This window comes from Columba livia, chromosome 1, assembly GCF_036013475.1.
Source record: "Columba livia isolate bColLiv1 breed racing homer chromosome 1, bColLiv1.pat.W.v2, whole genome shotgun sequence".
NCBI lineage: Eukaryota > Metazoa > Chordata > Aves > Columbiformes > Columbidae > Columba > Columba livia.
Genome location: NC_088602.1, coordinates 26,544,600 through 26,566,771, shown reverse-complemented (window position 1 = coordinate 26,566,771; position 22,172 = coordinate 26,544,600). Strand labels below are relative to the sequence as shown.

Below are 22,172 nucleotides of genomic sequence, written 5' to 3'. Positions count from 1 at the left end.
AAGTTACGGCCACAGTTTGAGGAGGCTACTGTTGTATTTCAGTCCATTGGTCTGATAACGGCTGCTGCCAATAAGGTTGTATTGATTGGCTTATTTTACAGCCATTTATTGAGAGTGGTCAGTGTCTTCTGTGTGAAAGAAATGTTTCACTTTATTTAGAAAACAAACAGCAAGAGCATTTGGATACTGAGAGACATGTTTTCCTGTTTAACTGCAAAATTCAATTAATTTAAAATTGCAATTTCTAAGTTAAGATGCCAGACAACACCACCTGCCACTGTAGAACATACTAAACAATTGTTATGACTATTCTTAAAGGTGCTAGTGCTCCTATCATTACATTTCTGTATTTTTAAGTGGTCTTCAGAGGCTTTTAAAAGATCTTTTTGCTCCTAATTTATTTTCTGAAATATCTAGTAAAAGTCAGAATAAAGAAAAAAAAAAGTCAAGTCAACAAATCAATGTGTATAGAACACATACACTTGTAACAGAAATACGACATCCAAATACCTGATCTGCTAGATCATCAAGATGTCAAATGCTTTATTACTGGCAGAGAATGTCTGCTAGTCTCATAAATAGAGCTCAGGGAAATAGATGAAAGCTCTAAAGCTCTCTATATTTACATGTGTATTGTAATTTCTGATTAAAAATGAATTAAAAGTATTTTTAACCTTTTTATGACAAACCACAAATCACAAATCTGAGATCTCTTGGAGGAGAAGCATACTATTTTTACATGCATGCATAGAAATTTATATGAATCTATATATAACAAAAATCAGAAGGATTCAGTCTTTCTAAATGTGTTGTCTTCTCATTGCTAACAATTAATATTATTTACTACTCTAACTTGTGGCAATGAAGATAAACTTGTGGTTTTAGAAGTTTACATGGTGCAAATAGCCTAAGAAAACTGACAGGGCATGGGTTAGACGTACAAGTGAGTGAACAGAAACACCTCCATGAATTTCTTCAAATTTCTGATAACGAGTTGTGCGTGTAAGTAGAGTCACAGGAGAGCTGGAGTCTCATCATGTCATAAGATGTTAAATAGTGTGCACAGACAGACAGATAGACCTCAATGCTACAAGCTGCCCTGTGGGAGTAGACCCTTCAAGTCAAGACGTAGGAGTCTGCCCATGCAAATCTGGACCTTAAACTATGCAAATCCCTTGTATTCATGGTGCTTGACACCTGTTTTATCTTTTAAAAAGCATTGCTGTTTTCGTATCTCCAGTTTTGTAGCTTACTGACTCTTCCTGTGCTCAAAGTTTTAAATCCAGCAAACTATTATGTAGACGTCAACAGGAAATATTTGAGGCAGTGGCATCAAAGCAGTTCTGCCCATTCTCAAAACTAAGCAAATACTAACTGTTTACAAAATACATGCTTTGCAGTGCATGGTGTGAAAATCTAGCTCTAGGAAGCAAGAGGTCTGAACATTGTTTTCATTCTGCTCCTCAAAAAGCACCAAATGTAACAAGATGCAACAGCGCACTACTGAAAAACAACTTGCCAAAACCCAATATTTAGCTGAAAACGAATGCTTTCTAGAATCTATTTATTTTCTGAAATCTGTAAATTCTGTCTCTAAGATTGGAAAATAAACAAACAAACAAACAAACAAAAACCCCATTGCCTGGCAATGTATAAATTATTACTGTTTTGCATACAGCAGATGGCAGCTATCTCGGGGAATGGAAGATTGTGTGTACAGCTTCATCACAGCGGTACTCATCTAGCAGCTGTTGCTTCTTCACACTTTTCACCGAATTTCAATTGTTTTAGCCAACAGTTGTTGTCTATTAGGTTGATATTAGAAAATGATCATTCAAACTAACAGCCTTACTACAAATAAATACAGTCACTGGAAGAAAGCACATGTCAAGGTAGAGAATACTTTTTTTTTTTAAATTTACTGATAAATTTAAAACTCCCACCTGGACATATGTGCACCTATATATATTTCACTCATATGTACACAAAACCATAAATACTTGTATGCACAACAAATAGCAAACATTTCCTATTTTGGTAACAGTTTGATTATACTTCATGTGATTAACACAAAAGTAATCTGAATAATTGTTACTGTCACTCTAGCAAATGTAGTCTTTTTCAGATATATGTTCTCACCAACATTATCTGACTGAAAAGGTTAGGTTTTTTCCCTATGACTATGATGCAGGTTTTTCTTTCAGCTTTTCAGGTCTAGCATGTGAAGTTAATAAAAGTAAATTATAAAAAGTAGCAGACTATATATTACAGAACATACATTACATTATAGTTTCCCATGTCATAACTGACCATTAAATTCACTAGGAACTCCAAGCAAACAAAATACTTTGGGACATCTGTTTTATTGCTAGTTTATTAATACTTGCTTCTGAAGTCATCTAGGGCCCAAGTTCTGAATCAAGTCACACACCAATTTTCTCCAGCAATGAAAGATGGAAAAAGTACAATTTCTTGTGAGTTGACAGCAGTTTTTAGAATGGAATGGCGGTAAAGACCTACCTCCCTGAGGACAGGATCAGTGATACTGTCCAGGTTCACAGAGCCTTCATATGTTAGGTAGTGGAAAACATTGAGTGCACGCACTGCTTCTGGTCCTCGTTGCTTGTAGCCAAATACAAGGTCAATCCACTGATGAAGTTGACATGATACAAACTCGCTTTCCAGGGCCTGCGAGTGAATTTCAGAGTTAGGAAGTAAATTCCATCTTGCAATTTCATGCTTAAATTATGTCCTACCTTTTCCTATTAACTGAGGAAACATAATCGATATCATTACATTTCTTGTTCAGGCTTATTTGATATATTTGAAATCCTTCAGACATTAAATATAGAACTAGTTGTATTGAGAGAAACACTAAAAAGAATATACTATTCTTTCCTTCAGCTTTATATCACACTAATTTTCTTCTCAGATACTGGGTTTCTCCTAGCTGCAAGCTTGTCAAATAAGTTAGGCAATTTGTCAAGAAAAACTGATGAAACCAGGAAAACAATTAAAAAAAAAACAATCTTCCAACTAATTTTCCAACTGGTTCTAATTAGTCTTAAATGTAAAATGGAAACTTAAGGATTAAAAGCAAAATGAGGTTCTGAACTCTGTGTATGAATTTTGACTGATTTCTCAAAGGAGAAAAGCATTTTTTGCACTCATTTTTTACGTTAGTTCGGTAGAAGAAAAAACACAGGCCATTACTAGCTGGTTTAAAAATGGGTTGAAAGATTGCTATTCCTTTGCTCATAATACAGAGAGAGATTAATTCTAGACAGAGGAAATGATGACCGTATTATCATTGAGCCTGAGCCAACCAATGTGCCTTTATCACACATGACTGGCTTCCTTAGTAGATACCATTGCCTGAACTGGAGATTTCACAAGCTGAAGGTATGACACAGTTCCTCCTTACCCCTCTATCAGACCACCTGTATTAACTTCCCATGTGCCTGTACCTGAATACAGAAATAGTTCTCCTATAAGACTCATCAAGCATTTAAAATGGCATCCTGGCACATTCGTTCCTTCTTTCCTAAAGCTGCCTTCAGAGAAGAGCTGTGATAAACAGGAGGTGGTGTGAAAATAAAGATTCATGGTTCACTGAGAAGTTTTCATACATGTCCTTTCCCAAACTGCATCACAGTCCTGATTTTGTACAGTGTCATATACCTCATTCCCTTCAAGCAGGACAAGTGCAGTTCAGTTCTCACATCAAGAACTTAGTTTGTTAGGAAAAAAAACCCCAAACAACAAAATCACAGAATGGCCGAGTTTGGAAGGGACCTCTGGAAATAACCTTGTCCATCCCCTCTCCTCAAGCAGGATGACCTAGAGCCGGCTGCCCAGGACTATCCAGACGGCTTTTAAATATCTCCAAGTATGGAGACTCCACAAGCTCTCTGGGCAACCTTTGTCAGAACTCAGTCACTCTCACAGTAAAAAAGTGTTTCCTGATGTCACAGGGACCCTCCTGTGTTTGACTTTGTTCCCATTGCCTCTAGAGCTGTCACTGGCCATGACTGAAAGAGTCAGGCTCTCTCTGAAAAAAAATACTGGCCTTAATACAATTTAATATGTTAGTGTCTGTCAAGCTTACTACTACTCCCTGCAAAGAGCCAGAGCTGACAACAACCCCTTATATTACATTATCTAATACTTTTCATTCTCAAAGATTGTGGTGGTGTTTTTTTCCTTCCCCTGAGAAAACCTAATTCCTCCACTGTTTCCAGCCCAGTGCCACAACTCAGCACAAACACTCTCTAGCTGGGACAGAGTTTCATGTCTGCCCCAGGAAAATTCAAATTTTACAGAGGGATAAACTTCAGGAAAAGGAAAAAAAAAAAAAAAGTGTTTTAATTTTATTCATTTACATTACAAGGAAGCTGCTTCCGAAATAACCATCGGACATTGTAGCACCATGCCATGGAATGCCCACCACCCCACATGCAGGAATAGTCACAGACAGAGCAAACCACAGGGGCCCAGCTCCTTCCTCCTGTAATGTTCCACATGGAAGAGGAACTCTCTGTGCTGTGGTGGAAAGCCAGACCCTTTTCTGTCAAAAACAGTAACTGTTATTTCTGAGAAAAATGGAAGGGAAGGCTCAGGCGTAATAGCTGACATGAAGATCAGTTTTCAAAGGATGAAGTGCAGCATACCATAAGAAGCTATAAAGAAATTTTGCACAGAACCATATAAAAAGAGTTGTTTCCTTTTCCAAATCATATGCAAATTGCAAGTAATATAATTTAAATAGCATTAATACTAATTAATAGTAAATACTATTAAACTAATACTATTTGGCTTCAAAGCATGCCTCCTAATAAATAAGAAAATCCAGATTCATAATAATACTGTCTTGTGTGCACGCAACATGACATAGTTGGCAACTTCACCATCCCATACAATCTTTTTCATAGGACTTTTACCTCATTTAGCATGCGGGATGTTAGCAAGCAAAGATAAAATTAAGTATGCTACAGAAACCATAAATAAAGCATTTCCTAACTTTTAAATGCTCAAATTTTAATGTTCCTTCATATGTAATAAAACTTAAAACAGAATTTCAAGCCTATTGTCCTGCAAGCATCCATCTCCAACCAACTTTCAGTGAAAAGCCTAACTGTTCTCTTCCTCCTCTGAACTCTGCTTATTTATAAGCTTCTTTTTGCATCTCTATCTATTATTTGCTTATTAAAAAGTAATTAAAAAAAATGTTGGGCATTTTCTTTGGTCAAAAATATCAGTGTTATTTCTGGAATATAGAGAGCACTTCAGGAAAAGAGCAAAACTTTTTACTATTCAAAGGTGGGACAGTAACTTTGAAAAAATAAATGCTTGGGTCAAATGAGCATATTTCACCCATTATCTCCTCTAACATCCTCTCCCTGGTGTCAGGAGAGTTGAATGTCTATGTTATCTTTCCCTGAGGCAGTTTCTACTTGCATGACCAGCCCTTACTCAGCAGCTTGTCATTCCAGAGAAGGTCTTACTGACCCTGGCAGGTTTGGAGAACTTCTGTCTTACATGGGTGAATGATCCTTAAATAACTTATTAAATAAATTAGCTACTTTTTAACAGCAGTATGTCATGTCTTCTGTCTCCAATTCTTCAAAGAGATTTATTGTACTGTGTTCAGAGGTCTAATGGTTCTTTAAAGGTTTGTATGCTGAAATGCAACACAAGATTTGGGGAAATTTGTAAGGAGTTAATTTAATTATTTTGAACTATAAATTTAGGAACTCCACAGAAATCTGGAAGTCAGATGAATTGCTGTCAGAGATGTTAGGATGCTGGTGGTGGGAAGGGCACTAAGCGCTGTGCTTGCCAGGAGCTGCATGGTGGAAGAGCAGTGTGGTGGGGGGATGTGGGGCAGAGGCCGGAGCGGGAGGTGCAAAGAGGAGCCAGGGCTGCGGAGGAGAGTGGCCCTGCATGGCCCTGGCAGCCCACAGCCTCCAGCTCTGGACGGCCATGGGTGCTGGGTGCAGTTCACGTCCCCACCACAGGGGCATCCTGTGGGGCATGGTGCTGGGCACCAACTACTGGAGAGAGTCCAGCGGTGGGCTACAAAGATGATTAGGGGACTGGAGCATCTTTCTCATGAGGAAAGGCTGAGAGAGCTGGGTCTGTTCAGCCCGGAGAAGAGAAGGCTGAGAGGGGATCTCAACAATGCTTATAAATATCTCAAGGGTGGGTGTCAAGAGGATGGGACCAGACTCTTGTCAGTGGTGCCAAACAATAGGATATGGGGCAATGGGTACAGACTGATACACAGGAAGTTCCATTTGAACATGAGGAGAAACTTCTTTACTTTGAGACTGCCCAGAGACGTTGTGGAGTCTCCTTCTCTGGAGACATTCAAAACATGCCTGGATGTGATCCTGTGCAACCTGCCTACTTTAGCAGGGGGTTGGACTAGATGATCTCCAGAAGTCCCTTCCAACCTCAACCATTCTGTGATTCTGTAGTAGGCAGGGTGCACTCAAGAATGGGCTGCCAGAAGGCAGCAAAGTCCTACCTGGCCCACAGTGCGGAGAAAGCTCCTGATCTGTCCTTTATAGCCTGGATTCATTTCAATCAGGAGAAAGTTTCTGATGTCTGACCTGGTTTGCTGGTGTTTCTCCCAAATACTTCTGCAACACTACTCATGTGATACTTGCAATATCCTCTCCCTAATTTGCTCTAATGCACAGGCTGCTCTCCCTCCATCTAAGTGCCTCCTGAAAATTTATGAGCTGTTCACTGTCAACAGTACATTATTCGGTTTCTCAAGAATATGCAGTGCTCAGTAGGGAATAGGGTGACAGAATTTTCTGCATAAAAATAATTTGTAGGTACAGAAGGAATAACATACAGAAAAACATAACAATAATATCCTTAAAATAGTCTGGTGATGGCCCTAAAGAATAGCATTTTTTGAGAACATTTTGGCTTTAAAGCATTTAGGGAGCTTCAATTTTTTGACCGTACTTTCAATATTAAATATAAAGAAGCAATTTTTTTATAAAAGAAATAATAGTTCATGCTTACAGAAATCCATAATATTATTTATGGATTTTAAAGATTCCTACTGTTAAACAGAAATGAGCTAATATCCAGCTTGCTTTCTATTCTAATTAAAATGTACAGAAAACAGTGTTTTATTCAGGCACTCTCAAACTGAACTTGTCTGAACCACTGTTATTAGTGCTTCATTTTCAACTGGCAGTATTCCAGTCAGTAGTTTTTCATGGGTTTTGTTTTCAGGGAGGAGCCTTTTATTGCTAATAGGTAAACCCCAAGCATTATTATATAGCTAGTGGGAGAAAGGTAAGTGTTTTGAAGTAAAAGTACTGTGTTTTTTGTGTGTTTGCAGGCAAGTGTATGCACACATGTTCCACAGGCTGAAAATCTGACCTGTACCTGTTTCAAAATATAAATACGTATTAGTAAGTTTATGTTTACGTATAAATTAAAGGTAATATAAGCCAAGTTACTACTTAATGAGATCAAGCACTATAGTTATTTTCAGACCTTTGTGCAATATGAACGCTGTATACTTTCCTCTCCACTCATCCTAATTTGATGTTAAAATTATTTTTTACGGAGATTCCAGTAGGAGGCATTGGTTTTTATTTTAATGCACACCATGTGCTGTGTAAAGTATCAGTAGTTCTGGATTTATAAAATATGCTATTCCAACCTTTCTAACACATGGTCATTTTTGTTACCTGGGTATTTTGTGCCACCTGGGTATTTTATGTCACCAGCGAAGAGAAAAGCTCTGATGCTGCCCCTCATCTGTCCCACAGCTGCGCCTGCCCCTCCTATTTCTTCAGCTCCTACCTTGTTTCCCTCCCCTCCAAAGCTATATGCTCTCTGTCTCTACAAGAACTACCACCACAGTATCTTGCTTTTAACTTATATTGAGTATGTTTGAAAATATTTCTTTAAAACTACTCTGAGATACTTCGATTTTGTAGCTCTGCTTAAAAACAGACCATCAGCTGCTTCATCCTGTGAGCTGGGTTTTTCCTCTCTCCCCTTACATCTGTGCTCCTCTGTAGCCTTTGCATGTACAGAGTGTTTCCATCTATTGTTTCTCTGGCTCCTTTACCATTTCTTTTATGACTATAGGAGTAAACTCTTTACCCTTGTCATAAAATAAACCAGGCTGATATCTGAAATCAGTTTTGTTTGTTTAAAAAAAGTAATATTTTTATAAAAGTGAAACAGCAGTGAATTCTACAGATTTCAGTTATTTGGGGATGTCTGCATAGGCACTGATCCTTCACATTAGCATTTTCAAGATATAAATAAGATTCTTCAGCAATACAGAAAGTTTAAAAACAAAAAAAAAAAAACCACAACACCGTTTCCAAATTAGATTGAACCTTGTGTTAGATGAATGAGTTTTAATTGCATTGAGAACAAACCTTGGCAACACACAAAATAAAATCAAAGCTACTACTGAGGAAGTAATGTAAAATCTTATCTACTGCTTATCTGTTAAAAAAGGAATGTCAACTGCTGCTGAGTGGTGAGGAGAAAAGATAAATCTTCCAGATCCTCATAGCACAGAGATTTCATAATAGATGTTTCTAATGACTATTCAAGAAGCTTTTTAATTATGAAATACTATATATGCTTCTGAATAGCCAGGGAAATGTACAAAAATGTAATTGGCTGCAGAAGAACGTAAATAAATCATTTCAAAGACAGAGAGAAAATTCAGTCTTAGTAACAGTTATGTAATGGGAACAGATTATGTGTAACAAAAACAAGACACCATTTAGTCTCACAAAAATATAATTTATAGTGAATGCATTTTACTCAATGCTGTAATTTGTAATTTAATATGTGCATAAGCCATAATGAAAATATCCTTATAATTAACTTTGAATTAGACAACCTTGTATCTTTTGTTTCAAAAATAAAGAACACATTATAAAAGCTCTGCTTCAGTGTTTCACAGTGGTGTTCCCTGCCTTGATTTAACATGCTTGACTTACTGACTGAATCTGTTCTATTTCTGGCTCTCAGGACTGCTCTAAGTCTGTGGGGATTGAGAGGCTGAGTAGGACTACAGATGCACATCTGTGGAAGGGTTTATGCGTGGGGTTTTTTTTTCCTGGTAAACTGGGAGATTATGATTGATGAGCCCAGCATTAGGATAATGTTATCAGGGACACTTTCTGCCTCTGTCCTTTGTGCCATCGCCGAGGTCAGACCATAATCATGTTAGCATTGAACATAGTGCTTTATTAATGTTTCATGAGTAACTCCGTAGTAATCAGTCTAGCTTTGTATGGATAAATAAAACTGCTACGACAATCCTTGATGATTGCACTGAGCACTGAGTGCTTTAGAAGCTACTGTAATAGGTCTTAAGAGTAACTTGACCGAATGTCTTTTCCAGTCTCTATAATAAGTCTAATTTTCACAAGTTTAAAGGAATCTCTTTTGATGGGCAAACAGTTCCACCTCCATTTCTCTGTTTAGTTAGAAATGTAAAACACCCAACTGAACAACAAAATAAAACAACACCAAAAACCTGCCTGCCTTTTAATTATTTGCACAGAATTTTTGGGAAAGCTTGTTAACCAACTGATTAAATTACATTGATTTATGTCGCTATGCCCCTGTGATGTTTTCTAGGCTATTCTCTACTTGCCTTGCTAAGTCTCAGAATGAAATGCTGAAATTCTTGCTATTATTTAAAGAAAAAGTTTACAATCATTAATGTGCAAGTAGGCTTTATATAAGGATTTCTATTTACTCCCACATAAAATTACATATTACATATGCCTGCAGCAAGCAAAAAATATGTATGAACGGAAGAAAATATTGTCAGCAGGGAAAAACAAGGTCCCACTGTATATAACGCAGTATCACATAGGATCCTTTCCACTGCAGTGAAACAAGTATTGCTGATTTCATTAGACAAGGGATCAGGATAACACTTACTTGAAATATTCCTCAATTTTCTGTGGCTTTTCTGTAAACATGTTCTCTACTTGCTTTGCTAAGTTGCTGTAGAAATTCCAGGCTTGCATAAGCTTGCTGTGTTTTACACGTCAGCACCACACCCAGGCTATTTTTTTTAGTTAAGATAGATTCTTGTATAATAGCCAAAGCCTGGCCTGGGGATGACCTAACTGAATAATACATCTGCTGGCCGATTCAAAACATGGAATCAGACATAAGGTAGGGAATGTCAAATTTTCCAGTACCTTTATATTTCTTCCCTACTTTGACCAGTCTAGTTCTAGTCACCAAAAAAACGCCGTACTGGCAGTTTGCTCTACATGCTAATAAAACCCTGTGGAAGGAAATTTCTCTGTAAAAGTCATTACACATTTTACCTTTTAAAATGTAATTCCATTACTTCTTACTACACATGCTATCTGCATTTTTGTGAAAGGGCTTATCCTTCTTTAGCTACGTTCTACTTTATTGTAAGCTTTATAAAAAAAAACTATCCATATATCATGCTCTTTATACATCCCAAAGTTATTCACTTTACTTCTATCCTTTGAACTCAATCCAAATGCAAATACTTCTTCTGTAATCTAGTTGCCCAGAATTTAATCTGATATTCCAGGTGCAGTCTCAAAAGGACCATAGACAGGTATAAGTGTTTACATCCTCTGTGATGCCATGATTCTCCATAGATTGTATCAAAATACACTTATTTCTGGTGAGTATAAAATTACAGGGTTTTATCTAATCTAATTGCTTCTCACTGTCATCCTTCCCCTGCTGCTGCTCTATTTTTGGTACTATTTTTGTTTCCAGACTTCTGCTAACCTATTGAATATCTTTAATTCTTTCCTCCCAAGGTGATTTTAAATGTATTTTCTGCATCTAATTCAAATAAATCTATGCCTCTTTCTCCTGTTTTCTAGGCAATTCCCGACTTTATTATCATTTCTGAACTTCATCAGACTGCTCACTCTAAGATAGCATGTGTCTGCATAGAACTGGCTTTTAACTATTGATCATGTTGTTACTGAAAGTACATGCTAGGATGAATAAAGGCCATGCAGATACTGCCTCCAGACAAACTGTATACAGTTTGTAACACTGTGATGCTCACATCTGTGAGGACAGGGGTGAAAGACAGTAAAGGAAGGTATGATACATAAGTGGGACCATTTCTGATTTTAGAAATCTGCAAAGTACTTAATTAGTTGAGGTCTGTAATTCTAGTACTACTCTAATCTTAACATTCATTTGTCAGTCTCCTGGCAGCCTGAGCATAATCCACACAGATGGAATCAGTCATTAGGGCTAATACAGCTTCATATTTAAAAGGTATTTCCAGCTTTTAAGTCTCAGCCTTTCTTGAAAGTATAGTCCTGAAGTAGCATAAATGCTATACTCTAAAATCATGCAAGCAGCTGTTTTCTTCAACAGCACAAATTTTTTCTGTGGTGAATTCCTGCACTATTTTCTAAAAAGCAAAAATTGCATGAGAAAAATAAAACAAACTAAAACTAAAGCTTTTCTTCAAGTGATCTCTTATCACATAGTGGTTTTTATCCCTGTATTAATCATTCTATCTTTATGGAAAGATGGAGAAAACACAATTCAGGATACAAGAAGGAATATTCTTTATAGAATTTCCCAAAGGGAGTTATTAATATGCATCTCATTATGTTCCCCAATAGGTGGCAGCTTGTTTATCCTTTTTCACTAAGGTATCACACTTCTGTTCTTACAGATGTCAAAACTAAACCTCTTGGTGAACTTCAGCGTGCTTACTCCTGCACCCAGTTCAGGTTCAGCCACAATCACAATCCAAAGAAAGGGCTCTGTGCAGCAATGGGGGCACTCTGGAGACACGTACCTGTGACTGCGCATCCCGCGCCTGAGAATACTAATGGAGGGTAGCGATCCTTTGAGTCTACCTCCTTCTTTGCTAGTAAAACTGCACTTGACTTTATTGCCACCAGCTGTGACAATTACTTTTTTTTTTTTTTTTAAATAATATAATATATACAGCTATAAAAGAAATCAGCCAAGAAAAAGAAGGAAAATGTTGTTCAGATTCTCCCTGCCAATGAAGAACTACTCTCTGGAACACATTTCTCATGCTTTGTGTAGTGCATTTCATATGTCTCAAGTGATGAGGTTGCCATCACTTCCTTAGGAGACAGCTGTAAGTACGTAAATGGAGAACACTTCTAAACCACATACATCTAGGAACAGGTTCATTTTTATAATGTTATTAAATTCTTTTGAACTTCATATGGCTATTTTTCTATCGGCTCCTGAAGAACCATTTTCTTTAAATAGACAGTTCTTGAAATTGAATTGCTGAACACATTAGAAGAAAAACAACACTGCTCTACTCACAATGCTACCACAGTAGTGCTAAGAGGAATAATAGACAAGCTGAACAGTTCTGCAGCTGTATGGAAACCTAGAGTTTATTGAAAGTATAGCCCTGACTGCATAAGTAAGGCAAGCAATATGCATTTTAAGGAAGATTCACTGCCAAAATAGAAACATAAATTGAACTATTGCTGGCCTAAATATCAGAATATATCTGATTTTTCCTAAAATTACTAGAAGCCAATGTACAAATTAAATCTATCATTAGTACCAAAAAATATACAATAAATGTCTTTCATGCTTGAATTCTGCAGACTTCATGGTCTTTTACATCAGCAGTTCTTTTTGAAAAATTTCTTCAGAGACTGCACTTGTTGGCTTATGTTCACATTTCTACACTTGAAATTCTTCTCTGATGAATAGGAAGTGCATAGCTTTAGTCAAGTAAGGAATATAACTTGCATAATACCAATATTTATAATAACCTTCTATTTTTTGGTGTAGGAGGCAGTGAGGAGGAACTGACTTAAATTTTTCAGGCTATATTGTATTGTCGAGCTCAGGCCCATCTGATGCTTACTCCTGAGAGAGTGAGTAATTTAATTTTCCATGATTTGGGCACATGGAAGAAAAATCCCTTGTAAAAGAAAGAGTTCTGTCAAGTAAGACAGAATGCAAATTCTCCCTCACTTTTATTTTATTCTTGTAAATCTAGTTCTAAAGAGACGAAAACCAGCATTAGGTTAGCATGTTAAAACACCAAACTCAGTAGTTAGGCTAAAGTGCAGCTTACCATCCTGTTGATGCGGACAAAGTCTTCAGGCTTCTTGGCCCATGGAGGGAGATCCACATCATTGACAACAACTTCGTCTTCTCTGATTCCTAGATTATAGCCATTACTGTTGACAAACATCTCTGGTAGGTAGTAAAACTCTGGAATTAACTCCTAGCAAGGAGAAAACAAAATGAGACTTTATATTTATATCGAGATGTTAAACAGTGCTGCCAGAAACAGATTCTGTTGTACTACACATTAAAGCATTCCTGGTTTTGTTTATGTTTCTGTACGCTTGTTTAAGAAATTTTGTAATCTGTTTTCTTGTACTTATTGTCAAACGTATTTTTCGTAATTAAATATTCAATCTTTGTTTTTGCCATATCTGTTCCTATGAAAAGTATAACTTTGGAAAAGCAGGGCATATCAATAAAGTAGACCTCTTCAGAATAACAGGTACAAGAAACTGTCTGCTAACCCTTCAATACTACAAATATGTTGTATTTTTTAATCACTATTTAACTGAACTACTTAAAATGGGGAAAAAAAATGTCTGCTGATATAACACTGTCTTGATTTTGCTTTCTCTATATTCTTTAATTGAATATGAAAAAGTGTCAACTTGATTACCTATATAAGGAAAAATAATTTGGGGTGAATGAATCTTTCTACTGTAAGAAAAATTCAAAAACACATGGAGAGAAAAATGACTGTACAACAAATGTCCTTAAAACAGAAATATATGGTAATTAAACTGTGAAAGATCAATAACTGAGTAGCAGAGATCATCTGCACTGTATTAATACATTATAGATAAGTTGAGGTGTGAAGTTTTCCCAGGTACCAGGATAGCTAAATAGAAATGCATTTTGATATAATAAGCATTGCCATTTGTTGCTGTCTATTATTTTAGCAGTAAATATTGAACTGTGATAACAAAAAAGCTTAAAAGCCTGCTATCTCTTTTCTAATATCCAGATATGAATTGAATTCACTAAATTACATTGTTACAAGCATTACGGCATTCAGTTGTGTAACACAATCAAAACTGATGACACAGCACCTGAAACCTGAGTCTCTTTGTGGTCCTTTCAAAGGCTGCAGACATGAGAGATGAAAAAAAAAATCATGGCAGACATAAACTTACCTAATTAAATCTGATCTGCAACTCCATAGAGAATAGACCAGTTAAAGCATAGACGGTCCTTTCAGATTTATTAATGAAAAATAAATAAATTAATATTTACGCTACAATTTTAAGTATGTATAAGGTGGCAATGTACTCTCTTCTTCACATCATTTTTAATATACCACAAGCAGCCTGAATTCAGATTAGGCTAAAATGCATCTAAAGTGCAATGCAAATCAATATATAACCAATGCAAAACTCTAACAAAGTGAGACATGCCTGAGCTTGTATAGCTCAATATGAAATGAGCTGTAACTTCAAGAAGTCAAAAAATATAAAAATATTACATGCAGTAAAGAAGAAAAGGTCTAGATCAAAGCCAAACTAAAAGCAATCCTGAATATCCTATAGGTTAAAATAAAAAATATTATTTTACTGACTATCTTAAGCTTAATCATATACCTCTAATTTACTGAGAGTATTTCTAAAACCAAACTTCCCCCCTTTCCCCTAAACAGGATTCACTAACTCCCAGGTTCCTGAGGAAACGCTTTGGTTTTCTCTAATGCAGCCCAAAGAAGAATGAATGATCCTCACAGTTGGAGAAAACTAGACACTAATCCTTCTAGAGCTCAACAATCTACTACTAACTTGGGACTAAGAGCTGGCCAAAACCTACCATGTGCTACCATGCAAATCACTAAAAAACTAAGAGCATCGTCTTAAAGAAAGGCAAAATTCATAAGTACTTCAGAATGATGAAATGTTATTAAGTAAAAATTAAATCAAAAGTCAATATTCAAATGAAAAAGTTTATCAAATAAAAAAGAGTAAGCAAAGTTTATTTATATTTGGTATAAAAGCCTTGAAACACATACCACTGTTTTTTAACTCTCATCATTTTTATGCAATATGGTAGTGTACTAACATGTCATGTGAAGTAGCAAGCATGTTTTTTATTGCATCAAAGATATGTAAACTCTTAAATTTCCTTTTTCAGTTTTAAATATCCTAGGATCTGATTATGAACTTCCACACCTAACATACCTGAAAGATTTCTGTTGCACAGAGACACATCTCGTGTTTAAATGAATTGTACTAACCTTCTGACTTCAGGAGTATCTTGAAACAAAGAGATTTAAGTCATTGAATATTTTTAATGGTATTTCCATTTAGTAATTTTATCTTTGTTGCTATTTGCTTTCAGTGTAATTTAATGTTCCCTTGTCTGGTATAGCAGAAAACATAAATAGAAATAGAATAAATAGAAAGCATGTGATTAACCTTCTTCTTAAGATTTATTGTGTTGTATATGTTTAGTTTGACCTGTCTTACTCCTGTGCTCTGGAAACTAACCAGTGCCAGACTTCTAAATCCTCTTCAAATAACACTCTCTCTAGAACCCTAATCGTTTCAGTTACACATTGCCTGGTAAATTTTTTTCAGTCAAGGTAACTAAACTAAACATAGTGTTTCAAAAAATGTAATAAACCCGCTATGTTAAACTCTAAGCATTTTCTTCAGTGTTATTTTTAGTGCAGTCTACAATTTTGTTTGCTTATTTGAGTACTATTTAGCATTAATTGAACCTTTTTGTGAGATATGAACAATGTTGCTTGTGATCTTTCCCAGATACTTACATATTTCCCATACTTGCATAAACCATTCCGTTTTCTTTGGTAGCATTTGATATTCCTCTTGAAATGTTGGCATCTCCACTACTGACTACACTAAGAAACACTTAAAAATAGCTCAGATAAATCCATGCCCTTCTAATTTCTAGAGAATGAATATGTACCAAAACATGGACCCCTTGTGAAAACTTCCAGCACCCCATAAGTATCAACTGCTAACATTTGGAAAAATCTTCAAAATGTGTATTTAGCTACTTGGAAGAATAGAAAATACAACTAATCTAGAGAAGTGTGATAAAAAGTTTTGACTTTATGTTTTCATTGTTTATTCTGCTGTGAAAAAATGAAGAAGCCGTCTCTTCTACATTGTGCCAATGGCAGGTGCCGAATGGGGATGGAAAGGCAAATGCTCCCATCCCAAGGGCCCCTGAGCATGCTTCGCTAGGAGAATTACAACTGAGAGAAGCAGAGAGAGGAAGGATTAGCAAGGACAGAGCAAAGACAGAGCCTGGGATGTTACTGGAAAAACAAAGGAGCAGACAGGAATGAACCTCCGTGGGGAGAGCAAGATAACAACTGGGACCCAGAGAGAATTGCTTTAACCAAGAAGTCACTGAAAGTTGCAAGGATGAACACAAGAATGAAGGAAAGGATAACACTGGTGAGAGACAGACTTATTTTCAAAACCTATTTGCATTTTTGTCAGCCAGTTTGAGTTTTCTTTGTTTCATATGTGCCAGTTCTCATTCTAATTCTAATAAAGGATACGGCTAGAGAGAGACAACTCTTTTGGTGCTTTTCCTGTTAAGGACAGGGAATAGATACCTCAAATATCTAACTGGTTTAGGGTGGCATTTGAAGAGGCGACCTTCCCCATTCCTCCATTCCAGAAGAGTTTCAGCTGTATCTACTATCTTTCCTACCAGATATTTGCCTAACCCGTTGTCCCAGAATTAGAGTGACAGCAACCTCACAATCCTTCCATCACGTGACTTCAGTATTCTTCATCTGAGGAAGTTTTACCAAATGCCTGGCCTGAATAATTCGTTACATAATCTAAGCCCATTTTCCTTTGTCTTAGCTATCAGTCCATCACAGATACAGAGAACAGATTACTTTTCTCTCTTTACATGGTTTATTATATGTTTGGAAACCATTATCCTACCAGATTTAGAGCACTTCAGTTCCTAGAAGTCAAATGAAGGACGATTTTACCTGCCATATTGCTACATAGCTTCAGTTACAGATGCATAAAATATTCTTTTACTCTCCCTAAAGTAGCTAGTAGTGCATAACTTAATTTACTCCCATATATACTTTGGCCTTATTATATTTTGTCATATGTTCATTATATAGAAGCCAAAATAAATGTTTTTATCAACCTCTGTGGTCTTTAGATGAGAGATTTGGATTGCATACTTTTCTGACAGGATCTGCTATTTTTCATTAATTTTTATGCACAGTGTAATTTCCCATATAGTATCCCTTCTTACAAATCACCAGCTTCATAGTTTAGAAGGGTCATTGTTAAATGCAACCTGAAGATGGGGACAAGGAGATAGAATATTTGATAAGTGGATCCTTAAAATTCCTATTGCACCTTCAGTGATACTAGTGATAAAGGTCAATGCAAAGACACTGGTCTATACGAAGGAATGCTTCTTTGAAGCTACTGTGATTTTGAGAAGTTTGTGTTTCAAGCTACAAATGTTCATGAAAGACGAATCTCAAAATATTATTGTCCTACACTACAAACATTGAATCAGTCAGTTTAAATCAAGACACAAAGGAAAACTTCAAAAATAGCAACATAAAAAAGCTTCTCCAGAAGTTACATCAGTTTGCAGACATAAAATGAGGGAGTGCAAAGACAAAGACACAGCACACCAATATTTTTTAAAAGTCTGGTGTTACTAAAATATTCACAGACAAATTAAGCAATCCAGGTGTATATTGCTATTGTATGCCATTCAGCTGATATATAATTTTTCATTAACTGATACAATTCAGTAAATTTTATTGGTTTCTTTGCTCTTGCCAAAACATATCAAAGGTTCTATATAAATCTTTCCAACTACATAACCTGTCATGGGTAATTTCTTACCACAATAAATATCTAGAGTTCAAAGAGTTAATAAAAATAGGGATTCTAGTGATCTAAATCCATTTGCAGTAATTTCTGTCTAGTTGTCCTTGACATTTCACAAGCTGGTAACCTCCTCTGCTCCCCTTTCATTCACACTTCTAATAAGACAGGTTAGCTTTCTATCATTTAATAGTCGGCTACCTTTCAAACTGCCCGAGAAGCTTGGCTTTTCTTAGATGCAGAATGATGCAGTAAAGCTACCGAGGGGTGTAAAAAAAAGCTAAAATGAATATTATAACAGACATTTCTTGTCTGTAAATGTGATCTCTAGTTTATTTTAATAGCTATACTAAAACCCCAAGGTATAGTTAACAGTATTATATGCCTAGTGTCTTCATATATGAAAACATGCCCAAATGCATTTTCTAATTTACAAGCCTGTGACAAATCCAAGCTACTGAGAAATTAAACTTTAAAAATATGTCTTGGGGTGATAGAGGACCACTATTAACACTATCATAATTGTATACCACTTGCATCAAATCTGACATTTCTGTTTAATATGTTTTGCTAAGGGTATACCATTTTATGGCCTCCCAATGAAATCAAATCCAGCTCAGACGTTTTCACTTTTCTAATATAATTCACTTCAAGGTTTTAAAGCTGCCATTTCTTTTTCTTTCTTTCTTTTCCTCCCAGAAGGCTGATCCCCTGGCATCCATTAATTCCACAAGAGCCTAGTACTGGGTCAATGAGTCAGTCATGAGTACCTCCATTAACTGTGTTAATTCACACTAAGGCACCTTAATGACATTTTGTCAGAGCTACCTTTCTAACTTCTAAACACACTATTCAGAAAGTAATATAACAAGTTTGAGAGGCATTAGGAAAGATTATAGCCTGAACAGGAGGTTCTGGGGAAGTCAGTGTTACCAAAAACTGGCGGGGGGGTGGGAGGGGTGGCAGGGGGGTGGGAGGGAAAAAGGAAAAAATGTGAATGCTGGCTGGCCAAGTTATGGTCATTTCCGGGTGACTTGTTTCCTCAAAGGTCACTCCGTGAGCGTTCATTCTTCCTCCAGCTTGTACTGATTATCTCAAGAGAAGGTCGATGTTGATAAAGAGAGACACAATAAAATAAACCCTGTAATCTAGGTTCTCCCTTGTGTGTTACCACTCCAATATAGCACATACTGTATTAATTCTGTTTCAACCACTATAAGTGAACAGGTTTTTTTTTGAAAATGACCTAAAAAAGCACAAATGTACAGAACAAAATTGTCTAAGTAGACCTTTAATCATCCATTGGGCAATAATATATCATATGCTACATTTTTCAAAGGTCGTGTACCTTTTGCCACAACTCAAGATGTAGCAATTATGGCTTGTTTTTCAGATTGATCAAACTACTACCACAGCCTTATTTTCATTAGCTCAATGTGAAACAATTTAGTTCCAGAGAAAAGTACACATACATAAAGGGAGAGAAGGAAGGAGGGAGGGGAAAAGAAGAAGGAGAATGCCAAAGAGGACATGCGTGTGAAAAAAGGAGACGGACCCACAGAACTGCAGCTTCCTAAAGAGATACACATTCCTTTCAAATGTCAAGTATTTGGTTTTTTAAATTTTAATGCAGAATTTTTTAAAAATGGTTTGGATGTTTCCTTAAAAACTACATTGAGACTGCAAAAGAACACCACTGTGGGAAGTGCCTGCATTTCTTAAAAATCTCAATTTACTAGATATAACTGACCTACTTCAGAAGTGACTTAAGCACTTAAGAATAAAGCAACTCATAGTCCTCTTTCTTAAACAATAACTGATGAAAAAAATAATAATACAGATTCTATTTTCCTAAAAAATATATTTCAAATAATATTTTAAAATTAGACCATACTAATAAAGAAGGCAAACAATATCCTTATTTAGTATGGTACTTGAAAGCAAAAATTACAGCAAAAAATACACAGCGTTGAAGAATGTCAGATTAATTCATTACACACACTGTTTTTAAATGATTTCATAACCTGTGCCACAGTAATTAATGAGATTAGTGAGATCAGAGATTAAATGTACTTAATGCAGCTCATATGAATTTCAAATATATGATAAGGAATACATGAATAATGAACAGTTGATATTCTTAACAATTTTGAAAGTTTGCTACTTTGATGGATAGCCCTTATTCCATGCACCTAATATTTACTATAAAGACACAAAAAATCTTTAGGCTGGGAAAACAATTTACAGCATGTATATCACATGGGAATCCACACTGCCAAAGACCCCCATTTATAACTATGCACAGCCAGAAGAAGCTACACAAATATGCTTAATACTTTGACAGAGAACATGCTTCAAGATTTTGTACTTGCATACAAGCTCTATACATCTTTTCTTTTGCACTACTTTCTCACAGGACCGCTATATAAATATTAGAAGTTGCCAGATGGCTGAACATTAATTTTTGGATGTTTCACACTCCCAGAGCTGAAGGGTTTTTATTGCACAAGACATAGGTTACTGCTCTTAGGAGAGCAGGCGAGCAGGTAAAAAGGCTAGAGATTTTCAAGAGTTTCTTGGTGACTCCACAAACATCACTGCTTTTTCTGTCCCTGAAAACTTGATTAAAATGCTTTAAAAGCCTGCAAGGCATTCCAAGCAGTAGCACAACTAATCTGAAAAAATAGGGTATTTGTAGTATTAATAATAGTTCAGTTTCCCGTCCTTTTGCAGAATGAACTCTGAGGCCTCAGGGAGAAGTTGGCCCTGATGTCATGGCATTGAGAAATGCAGTTCATTAAGATCTTAGGCAACAAACAACAGCAACAATTAGCTGCTATACTCATTCTTGATTTATCACTAAGAAACACAGGCTCTACAAACCGAAAGGGACTAAAGGGTCAACTAGCGCATCCTCTCACCAATTCATGGTTGCCCCTGATGCTTTTCCAGTGCTTTGCCATGCTACATTTCTAAGAAGCTCGAGAAATAAGGGGTTTACTCTTTACCCTGTGAGGATATTCAAATTCAGAGAATACTTAATTTCACTGTAAGTTTCCATACTCTTTTGATTAAGTAAGCATTTTTCAACTTCGTTCCCTTTCCTTGGAGGTTTACCTCTTTGTTCCTTGACAAACATTCTTCCCCCTTTCATATGTTTGCATATTTTATAGCATTTATGTTACCATGTCTTCACTTTTAGACATTAATTACCCCAGACATACACACATTTTAATTTCTATATCTCCAACTCCTTAAACACATTTACTGCTCTTTTCATGGCTCCCTCCAGTTTGGGTATATACATCCACCAACTAGTTCCCAGCAAAAGAAGCATGAAGAATTTGCTTTATCTGGCATGAATACGTGCTAAAAATTGAGCAAGGAAAAACCAAACACTTACGTTCTCCAAGAACATAAGAGCTCTGAAACAAATGACTACTCACACTCTTTCAGATGGAATTTAGTTTCCATGAAATATTCTAGTTATTATAATGCTAAGGATGTAGCTTTAGTCTCAGTATAGGCTTTCTGCCATCTTGCTGATCTTCAAGTTTCCTTGTTAAATCACACACAAATCAGCAATGTATTGCTTAGGCTACTGAAGTAAACTAATTCCAATAGTGGTTTTGTATCAATATATAATAAATTAGCTTGATGATGCAATACATCGAATGTTGGTATTAAATACACAGAAAATGTCCTTATATTTCCACCATGTTTAAAAATATATTTTTTTTATTTACACAGCTTATGAACTTTTTCTATTTGCTTTAGCATCCCTTACAGGTTTAGCCTATTTTTAAACACACCTTTGTTTGTCTACTTTTATCTTCTCATAGTAAATCAATTCTAGGTTAATTTCTAAACCCACCTTCCATGTATCTTCATGAATTAACAAAACCATATTTTAAACAGCATCTTTAATCCCTAAAGTATCCCTGAACAGACAGGTCATGGATTATCTGGAGAAAACATTTATTGGCTAAAATACCTCATCTGTGCCTCTCATATTAGATTTTCTGTAATGACTTAGCTCCAAGTAGTATTTCTCTTTCTAATGGCAAAACAGAAATGTATATATATCTAAATCTGACTCTGGAGCCCTATGGTAGACTCCCAAATGTATTCTAGAATACATTATTTTACAATCTTTCCCTCAATGCAACTCTGACCCTTAATTGTTACTATTTTATCCAGGTTATCCCTAACTCCCTT

At 36.1% G+C, this 22,172-nt stretch overlaps 1 protein-coding gene and 1 long non-coding RNA gene across 14 annotated transcripts in view; one reads left to right on the top strand and one right to left on the bottom strand.

Moving 5' to 3' along the window:
- NBEA (neurobeachin) overlaps positions 1–22,172 on the bottom strand; it is a 490,360-nt gene that overhangs the window by 44,924 nt on the left and 423,264 nt on the right. For all 13 annotated transcript variants that reach the window (XM_065051668.1, XM_065051676.1, XM_065051716.1 and 10 more), the window contains 2 exons: positions 13,124–13,276; positions 2,521–2,688 (listed from right to left, as the gene is read on the bottom strand). In XM_065051668.1, coding sequence (XP_064907740.1) covers positions 2,521–2,688; positions 13,124–13,276 — 321 coding nt within the window. The remainder of the gene's footprint in view (positions 1–2,520; positions 2,689–13,123; positions 13,277–22,172) is intronic.
- Positions 10,123–11,923, top strand: LOC135578480 (uncharacterized). Its single transcript, XR_010470161.1, has 3 exons — positions 10,123–10,197; positions 10,595–10,690; positions 11,717–11,923. It is a non-coding gene; the product is annotated as an uncharacterized LOC135578480 (long non-coding RNA).